At 49.5% G+C, this 10,029-nt stretch overlaps 1 protein-coding gene across 1 annotated transcript; it reads right to left on the reverse strand.

Moving 5' to 3' along the window:
- Window positions 1-1,128: 1,128 nt before the first annotated feature.
- NOCT (nocturnin) lies at window positions 1,129-9,752 on the reverse strand. The gene is made up of 3 exons (XM_041469459.1): window positions 9,283-9,752; window positions 4,067-4,336; window positions 1,129-3,257 (listed from the first exon to the last, which is right to left on the reverse strand). The coding sequence occupies exons 1-3, from the start codon at window positions 9,467-9,469 to the stop codon at window positions 2,422-2,424; spliced, it is 1,293 nt and encodes a 430-aa protein (XP_041325393.1). The 5' UTR covers window positions 9,470-9,752; the 3' UTR covers window positions 1,129-2,421.
- Window positions 9,753-10,029: the final 277 nt, after the last annotated feature.

Raw genomic sequence — 10,029 nt, forward strand, 5'->3', positions numbered from 1 at the left:
AAGTGTTTAGCTGCAGATGACTACAGATGTTAATTAACAGGCACTTGTACAATTTCTTCTCCTTGCAAGACCATTTGAGGGAAGGTCCTAAGAGAAAATAATTGTAAAGGCAAAGCTCTACATGTCACCCCCTCTGCACAACTGAGGGCAGCCAGCACCATAAAAAGGAAGCTGTCAGTGTCTAGTTGGTATGAAACACGGCAGCAATGCTCAAAGGTCTGTCTTTCTATGGGGTGTTGGCAGTGTTGCATGTCTTGCCCAAAATCTCCCAAAAATGCCACCCTTCTGGCTTCCAGGGACACAATTTGCTCTTTCTGAAATTCTAGCCAAAGGTGGTGCTGGCATATTGCACATATTGCCTGGTAACAGTATTCACCAAGGCCATTGTCTCCTTGGATGTAAAATCCTTTATTTTGGGGAAAGTCAAATCCACATAAACCCCAAGCTGGTTAAAGGAGCCTCTGCTTGGAAGCAGACCATCGCCCTCATCCTGCAAGGGTCAGGAACATGTGCAGAGCATGTTACAGCTCCACAACAGCACTTCATTTGTTTGCCTGATGAGGAGTGTGTTTGTGTGGGAGTTTGGGACTTCCAGTCACCAGACTCTGTATTTCCCTTCTCACCAATGCAAATATAGTAATTTATGGGCTGTGTAAAGCTCACACCTGTGGTGCTTCTTCTCTTCAAATGAGGTTTTAGAAGCAAGTGGCAGATACAGCTGCATCATGTAAGGGGCCAGCCTTCCCAGGCACATTTAGCAGCCCTCAGGGAGGAATTCCTGCACCTTGCTTTGCAGGTTTGTAGCTCCACGCTACTGTTGGAGAGGGGAATATTTAAATTAATACAGTGTAGGTTTCCCCTCCAACTAGATGAGTGAGCAGCTTAACAGCTAAGCATAACTCCGTTCTTTCAGACTTGTGAAATCTGGACATTCCAAGCTGGAGAAAGAGTGTGTGCTCTGAAGGCAAAGCAGCCATGCCACTCTGAGATTACGGTTAGGGAGGGGGGAAAAGAGGTCTGGAAGGAGAAGCGGCAGCAGCAACCTGAAGCTCAAACTAGTTGTGACAGGTCACCTCCTTGGCAACAGGAACTTGGGACAGCGAAGTGAGAAAGACAGCAGCCAAGATATTACTTTTTTCCAAAGAGTTTTATTATTAAACACCTGGAACATTTAAGAGTTACTATGCACCTACTTCACACGGAAATACTTCTTTATTTGCCCTGCCATATCTTCCTCGACTATCTAAATGTCAGCACAACTCCAACTGTTGTCCCTCTTCCCAACTCTCTTCCTATGCCATTTTCTGGCATAATGGCATGTTTACAACCCATATATGCAATTCCTATGTCACCAGTGAGCAGTCAAAGGAGTTACTATACTAACTGTACTAACACACCTCTGTTGTAGCCCAGATGCTTTGCCAGAGCTTCCCTGGGTCACAGGAAGAGGCTCCTGAACACTGTCACTCTACGCTTTCCAATCAGATGCAGGATCACCAACTTCTCTCAATAAATAAATTTTATCTTATAACAGGTTCCAGTGTAGCTTTAGATTCTGAAGATAAATAAAAGAAAATATTTCAATATTAAGACTGGCCCTTTACTGAAACAGCAAGATTGACAAGACTACAAATTTAAACCTTTAGAAAAGTAATACTCAAAGTAGAGGAAGAAATAGTCCCTGGTTAGCTGTGTCCTCCAGAGAGAAGCACAGAAGAGATGAAGGTACAGTCACCGTGCAGCCTACAGGCTGTATTGTGTGTGACAGATACATGCACTTTGTTCTGGAGAAGTGAGGGTATTACTCTAGGTCATAGTCAACCTCTCTTTCCTCACCTGCTCTTACTGGAGGGATCCTTCCTCACACTTCTCATGAATTTGTCATCTCAGGTCATAGAAAAATGACAAGAGCACACTATTATGAGTTTAGCTTTTTGTCTAAACTGCATTAAACTTCTTTTGTATTGCAACAGAAAAAGATTTAAGATAATCTCACTGGGTAGTCAAACCTCATTCCCTTTGGTACTTGCAGAAGCTTAACATGAAATAAATAAAATTGTTGTCAGGGCAAGATGTTTTACAAACACAAGTGTTTTGATTTAAATACTAAGGCCTTCACATTCATTAGAGGATCAAATCCTGAAAATGGGGCTTAGTGAAAGAATAAAGCCATTTGCCTTGTAGTTTTCAAATCCTGATGCGGCGAGAAGAGCATGACAAGAACACTGGCTTCCTTCTTCCTCCCTTGAAGGCTGAACATTAATGAGGGCTGAACAGCAAGTGTAACTCCAAACAAGTGCCTGAAATAATGGTCAGTCAACACTATTTCCCCATCTTTCAATAGCATCTAGCTTCAAAGGTTTTCTCTAAAATAAAAGACTGGAGAGTTCAGACACTGCAACCAGGTGGTGTTCTAAGACATTACAGCAGTCTGTCAGGGTCCTGATTAAAACTGAAGTCACACACAAGGGACAGGTGATCGGAAGGGTAATTGAATGAGGGCAACCTGTTGGGCCCAATTTGCTCTTCAGTCAGCAAGCCCAGGGCTGAGTTCACATTCAAGGCATGCTGGGAATACCAGATATAATCCAGCGTGTGCCGGCACTCTCCAGAGGGCCGGATCTTCCAGGTGGTGTAGGGGGGCTCCGACTGTCCATCGGGGCTCAGCAGCTTGTATGCACTGTTTAAATTGAGGCTAGAGTTCGAAAACTCCCTGTAGACCTCCTCAGTTGGCTCTGCATTGAAGTCTCCGCAGACAATCAGGGGGATCTTTGCTCCTTGGGTGATGTTCTTCAGGTTCTGGAGGAGGTCACAGCCCTGAGCAGAGCGGAACCTCTCCCAGCCCGTGCGGGCTTTCAGGTGGGTGACGGCGATGCAGAAGAGCCTCCCGGTTTCGTGGCACTTCAGCGTCTGAGCAATGGCCACCTGGTTGGTCTTCAGCTTCATGGCGGTCAGACGGATGTTGGCACTGCTGACGAGCTCAAAGCGTTCCTTGAGGAAGAACATGGCGCAGCCATCTGGCCCGTTGTTATGCTCCACATCGAGGCACGGTGACCATGGCTTTGGGAAGAAAGTGCACTGGTAGCCCAAGCGGCTGAGGAGCGGCTCAAAGGTGTCAAAGTAGTGGTCGACTTCCTGAAGGCACAAGATGTCGGGCTTGTATGCAAGGATTTCCTCCAGGATAAGGCACTTCCTCTCCTCCCATTTCAGAGCTTCCATGGGGCACTGAACAAAGTTGTCTTTGCCTTCCCCGAGAGCTGGAATTAGCAGGGAAGGTAAAGAAAAAACCCCAAAGTTACCAATAGCTGAAACAGCCTGCCATGCTCCACATTTTATCAGTTTACATGTGGTGACTTTAAGGGTACCAGATTTTCAGCAGGTGTGAGAACCTCTTCTCAAGTCACTGGAGTCACTCAAAAAAAATTAAGTTCCTTTTACAGATAAAAGATATATTAAGACTTTCTCCCCCTCTGCCCACTACACAAGGGCAAGTACTTCCACATGTGGCTGCTGCAGCATAAGCCAAAATAAAATGAAGTGGGTTAAAAGAGACTGCAGAAGGTTAAGGCAGTCCCTATGAGGGAAATTGCCCACACCAAAAGATTTTAAGATGAGGCTGCTGCACTCATGAACTTACAGCCTTGATTGAAAATTAGCAGTTAAAATTATTTTTAAGCATTAAGAATTCCCATAGCAGATCTGAATTTATGGATAGTTCACCAAAAAGGTAATCATAAACTAAAGAGAAACTTTACAAATAAAACTTAGGAAAAGGATGAGGGTTAACAACCATCTAAAACTGATGGGTCACATCTTTTAGAATACACTATGCTCAGTTAAGACAGGAATTCAGGACTACCTTTGGCATCAGAGTTGCAAGGAGAGACCTTTTTTTCCTTTCCCATGGGACAGAAGGAAAGCCACTATTTCAAGTGCTCAAAATATTCCCCCTGGCCCTCAGTCAGCTGTGTCTCATGTAGTTCACTCCTCTCCCTCTGCTCTGCCAGGGGTTTCATTGCTGCATTTGATCTCAAGCTCATACCTTGAGCTCACAAGCATCTCCTACCTTGGGCGAGGATGTTCCACTGCATGACCCGGATGGGGCGGTGGTTACTGGTGGTATTTTTCTTCAGGTTCACAAAGTTCCTCTGAAACCGGGGTGGCCGCTTCTGCAGAACAATCTGACACTCCTCCAGTAAATCCTTGGGGTCTATAGGATCCAGCTGTGCTGAGTCCAGCTGCTCCAGGCAGTTCTGGTGCTGGGATACAGCACCACTGCTCAGCGTCTTGGCGAGTATGCTGTAGAGCCGGCTTGTGCTGTTTCCCATGGAACACACTGCAAGGGAAAAGCTGGTGTTAGAGATGGTCCACCACAACTCTTCTCATCACCTGAGTACCTTGTTGCAGTGCCAGCCATTGGTGGTTTGTGCAGGAGCCTGTTCCTGAGTCTGAGACAAAATAAGAAGGATGCAGAGATAAAGTTAGTCCTGTGCAGGCTCATTTTCTGCCTGCCATCAGGGGCTGCAGCCTACAAACAGCCTGGTTTTAAGACATCACACTGCTGTCTTCAATAAAGAAGTCTTTCAACCAGAATAGCAGGGCTAAAATTAACTCTGCATATATTGTAGAAAAAAACAATAGAGCACACTTTTTCCCTGTTCACAGAGGAGAGAGCCCAGCAGGTGGACAAATGCTGCCTGCTCCTTATTTCATGTTCAGCATTTGCTTCTGATGGAGATGGCACTCTGTATGGCCTGGCATCCTCAGTCCATATGGAATGCCTCCAGGCTGCAGACTTGTTAACCTGACTAACCCTCAGGGTTAGTATTTAATAGGAATCTCTGATCAGTGTCATTTATCCCCAAAGCAGTAATGCTGTCATGAGAATGAAGCAGCTAGAGCCTTCTGCTGGCTTAGACCTCAGGATGTGGAGTGGAGAAGGAAGTGTCTTCCAGCTCCACATCCCTATGTTCATTCCCCCCACCCTCCTCTCTTCCCTTTGTGCTCCCTCTTTTGTGCTGTGCCCCAGCTCAGCAGTTTCCAGCATTCCCTGCAGTCCTCCCTAGCACCAGCCACCTCCGTTCCTTTGACCATCTTTTTGACCCTCTTACCCACATGACCTGCACACAAGCTGCTGTCTCCAGCTCTCCCTGCTAACGCAGCTGACCCTCACTCAGCCCTATGTCTCCTACGGGGAGGTCCCCCTATCCCACATGGGCTTACAGCTGCCACAGGACAGAGATGCACGTGTGCCCTGCTCTGTTTTTCCCCTTATGTACATTTTGTGGTATTTCTACACTGTGTGTGCAAGAGCTCTCCAACCCTGCCTCAGGGAGGGAGGGCTTTGCTCCTTCAAACACAGGCAGGAAGGGCAGTGCTTGCACTACAGCAACTTGCGTAAGAGGCAACGCTGACTGAGTTTTGTTGTTGTCTCAACTTACTTAATTACTCTGAATGCCTTTTGCAAAGGGAATCTTAAGCAAAAGAACTTCAGTGTTGCACTGCTGTTGGCTCACAGTGGTTTTTAAGTAGGTTTATTTGTACATTTGAGTTACTTTAAAAAGGAAGAGGATGAAATCGTCAACCTCCGCTCACATCTTGCAGAAGATCTGGCATGCTACCCAGCACACCTGCATGTTCAGACTGAACTACAGCACTATCCATTTTAAGAGCTGGTGACAGACATACAATAATGACAGGCTAGAGGGGCAGGCAGTTCAATAAACAAACTCAGGAGGAAAAGAAAGACTCTCCAGTATAAGCCCCACGACCTTGTATTTAGGAAAATGGATACTTGTAAAAGCTACTAAAACCTACTTGCTTTAATGTGTGTTTTGTATGTGCAAGCCCATGGAACAGAACTTTTTTCCAAGAAAGTTGTGAAATGGGAATTTAGATTAGATATAGGATGTTTCTCCTCATCTCTGTTCTTTTAGTTAAAGTAATAGCAGTTCCTCAAACTGAGATGTGATCTTGAGCTCACACATGTCTTTCCAGGGAAGCTATGCATAGTGTTTCAGTTTCTGCAGTCTTTCTCAGTTTACAAATAAATTTACTTCTCAAGAAGCCAAATACTGCTAAAGTAGAAGTGGCATTTAATAGTGAGAGGAAACACAAAATCCCTAGGCAGGATCCTGACACAGCTGTGAAGAGAGTGGGAGCAGGAATGAAAACACACTCTGTGCTGGATACAGAAGGGTGCAGTTTACACACAACCAGGTCTACCAGGCAGCCATGTAGAAACCCAAAGAAATCAGTAGAGCTTTTAATAGATGCTCCACAGGGAGCCACTTACCTATTTTTAGGACAGGTACAACCCATGGCTAAGTGCTGCAACTGGAGATAAGCACAGTGTTTTCTGCTGCATCAGGGCTGCTGTCGGCAGCTGAGTACAGCCCCTACCATGCCATGGATTAGCATGGCTCATGCGGGGCTCTTCAAAGGAACACTGGGAAATAATAACCCTCCAAGAAGCCATTAGCAAGCCCTTAGGCTGCTTGTGGTGTGACCTGAGTCAGAGGGATGACATTAAAAGGGACAAGGTAGGTGTAACACAGCTGGAGTCAAAGGTCTGCTGGCAAAGCCCAGAGCAGCTTACAGCTGTTACAGCAGGATCAAGGCTAAGCTCAGCCTCCGCCTGCCAAGTTGCAAACAAAGCCAGAGTATTGTCTAAATCTCATCATCCCTGAAATCGTGGTGTATCCAGCTCTTTATGGGGTATAAAGCATAGCCTAACCTGTACTATGGCCCAGAACTGATCTGACAGCTTTCAAAGTCAGTCATGTCTCAGGAAGGAAAAAGAGCTTCAGTCTTCTTTTGAGGGCCCAGAGACAATTATGTGAAAGAGGGTCTGGATGTAAATGAAGCACTTTCAGTCCTGGCATAGGTGGCTTGAAAGTTCTTGGCTGAAGGAAGGGGCTCCTTGGGAAGATTCCAGCTTAAGATGCCTGCTTATCTGCACAAGTGCTTTGTACCCAAAGTGCTGAAATCATGACAACACAGACTAAGGTGTTCTGCAGAACAGGGGCCAGACCAACAATCTGACCATGAAACATAGAATGCATTTTGTTATTTCTGCAATGCTGAACCATGTCCACAGCAGTCCAGCTATACAATACAAGGTCACCACTCTGAAATATTACAGTGCAAGTTAAGCGACCCGTAACTTGCTGGGATAATGTGTGCTGTGACACTGTGGAGCTGGTGAGGGCAGAGGCACAAGCAGACTTCTGAGCTTGCACTGTAGAAGTGGATAGCAAATATGAAAGCGATTATCCTGGTGTTATGTAACAGGGAACATCAACTCAGCAATTACTATTCAAGGTGATTAAAATTAAAAAGTTCCTTCCTCTCAGCAAGGATGGTACCTCAGCATAGTAAGGACAAGGGAAGAATTCAAAGTGTGAATTAAATGTAATAACAGGGTGTAAAGTTGGAAGGTTTCTTGCATCATCCAGAACACAAGAGATGAACTTCTAGGATCTCAGACAACGAGCCATCAGAGACTTTTCTTTAAGGACTTTGCTGCAGAAGGGTATTGGGCCCTGACCTTTTGGGTAAGGTGAACAACATTCTCATTTCCCTTGTTTTCAAGTCATACCTCCCAGCACCACTTTCAGCCAGAAGCCCTACCCTGTTTACCACAAGGCTTTCCCTGCCAGGTGAATGACTCCACACACCTGCAGTCTGGAGCTGCATCAGCCTCCATGGCCCCAGAGGCCGGCAGCAGCTAGAAATGCCCTCCTTGGAACTCCAGTTCCAGGAACAACTTGACAGGCACAATCCTATGTGACAAAATCTGTGCTACCAAGGTATCATACTACACGTACAACCTTGTCTGGAACAGCAATGAGAACTTGTCAGAGCAAGGCAGAAGCTGCCTCTTCTCAACAGGCGACACCAGAAAGAAGAGGGAACCTCAAATCCTGCCTCCAGTAATATAGGGAATCACTACTTGGCACAAGCTCTGGAAACCTTTATCTTCATTAGTGCTTTATTAATCACGAGCTCAACTGCCAGCTCTCAGATGCATATGCTCCTCTTTCCTGTAGTGCCATGAACCTTCAATCCCACCATATGGCATCTGGCCTAGCTTCAACAGGAGGAATGGAAGCACCCTACCCCAGCCTGGCTTTTACACTCCTCCTGTAACAGCAGCAACAGGGAGTGAACTCACTTCACCCCAACCCCAGCTGAAGGCAGTAGGGGAAAGTGGATCTCCTGCATGCCAGAGATGTAATATAGCCTCAAACATATTGCCCAGAGAAGCTGTGCCCTGTGTTCCCTGTGGCTGTTCTAGCACTGGAAGTGTCCAAGCCCAGCTTGGATACGGCTTTAAGCAACCCAGTGGGTCTAGTGAAACGTGTCTCTGCCAATTGAGGGAGGGCTAGAACCAGATGACCTTTAAGGTATCTTCCAATCCAAGCCATTCAGTGATAAAGAGCTGGGCTTATCACCCCCCCCACAGCAACAGTCTGGAGCATGGTGGCTGCTACCCTGCTACCCCAGCTTTCAGCAGGAATGGCTCCAATTGGGCACTCTGAGCCACGGCCAGAGTCAACAAAGGTGGCTTAAGGCTGGATCCGACCACAGGGCTGCGGTGGGTGCACCACACCAAGGTGGCATCCGCACAGGCACACAAGGGCATCTGCGCACTTTCCAAGTCTCAAGTGGGGAATGAAGAACGGATTGTAATCATTTAACAGTACAGGCTAATAGGGACCTGATGGCTGCTGCTGCCTGCCAGAGGGTGACCTGGGCTGTTCCCACACACTGTCATGAGTGAAAAGACCTCGCTGTGAGTCAAGCTCATCCTACACAGACTGCAGCGCTAAAGAGAGCAGCTCAGCTATCCGAGAGCAGGGTCCTGACAGCGGCATGTGGACACTGACCTTCTGGCTCACCAGATAGGTCAGCCCACCCATACCTGGGTTGACTCCAAGCACCCAGCCTACGTATGGGCGCAGAGGGTGCCCTATCCCTCACATGGAGGACACCGAGCCAGAAACGCCTGAAGCTCCGGCGGGCTGTCCGGCAGCGCCTGCCGCGATGCTGTGGGATGCTGCCCGCTCACACCGGGTGGGCGAACGCCACGGCCGCTGCCTTAGAGCCCAAGGGCCGGTCCAGTCCCGGAGAGGCGGCTGGCGAGGGGACAAGGAACACGCTGACGTGGGCAGGACAGCCCAGATCCTGCTCTGACAGCAGCAGCCCGGAACCAGCCGCCCGTCTGTGACCCCGCGCGGTTCCCGGGGCGGCTGCGCACCCTCCTCGGCCAGTACCCACCTGTGCGGGGCGGCGTCCCCGGGGCGGGCGGGCCGCCCGCTGCTGCCTGCGGGGCGGCGGGGCCTGGGGGCGGCGGGTGGGAGCAGGGCCGCGGCAGCGGCAGGCGGGAAACCGAGGCGGCGGCGGGAGCGCAGCAGAGCGCGGCGGGAAGGGCCGAGCAGAGGCAGCGCGCGGAGCTCTGGTACATGCTCCCGGCGGGACGGAGCGGGACCGGCAGGGATCGGGCGGGCTGGGCGGGATCAGCGGCGCAGCTAGGCCCGTGCACGCCCCGCGGCCGCGCTTATAGAAGGGGCGGCGCCCCGCGCGGCGTGTACTTCGGGCACTACCACCCTCACTGGAAGGGGGGGAGTGACAAGGTACAAACAAACCCTCCCGGCAACGCTGCTCGCCCACCAAGCCCGCCCGCGGAGACCGGCGAGTCCGCTTTCCACGGCCGTCCCGCGGATCCCGCTGCCGCTGGCGGAGGACGCCGCGGTAGGAAGAACGCGCCCCGTGGCCGCTCCCGCCTCCCCTACCCCGCTGTGGAGTGGTCTGGCCCGGAGGAGTTTTCCCGCCGGTGATGTCAGCAAAGGGCGCTCTCTGCACCCACGGACGTCACGGCTCAGCGGCCGCCCCGCCCCGCCGGGAGCAGCGGGGCGCGGGAGCCGCAGGAGCCCGAGCGCAGCCGGCGGGTTTTTGCAGCGCTAGGGATATAATATCCTCTACTGGGATGCCTCGCTCAGACACGCGCATCCCCCTCGTCACGCC

This window comes from Pyrgilauda ruficollis, unplaced genomic scaffold, assembly GCF_017590135.1.
Source record: "Pyrgilauda ruficollis isolate IOZ18807 unplaced genomic scaffold, ASM1759013v1 scaffold234, whole genome shotgun sequence".
Lineage (NCBI taxonomy): Eukaryota > Metazoa > Chordata > Aves > Passeriformes > Passeridae > Pyrgilauda > Pyrgilauda ruficollis.

Excerpts from the sequence above, each read along its gene's own strand:
- NOCT (XM_041469459.1), bottom strand. The coding sequence starts at position 9,469 with ATGTACCAGAGCTCCGCGCGCTGCCTCTGCTCGGCCCTTCCCGCCGCG. Across the intron at positions 4,337-9,282 it reads GGGGACGCCGCCCCGCACAG|TGTGTTCCATGGGAAACAGC; the intron begins GTGGGTACTGGC and ends TTTCCCTTGCAG. Across the intron at positions 3,258-4,066 it reads GTGGAACATCCTCGCCCAAG|CTCTCGGGGAAGGCAAAGAC; the intron begins GTAGGAGATGCT and ends TGCTAATTCCAG.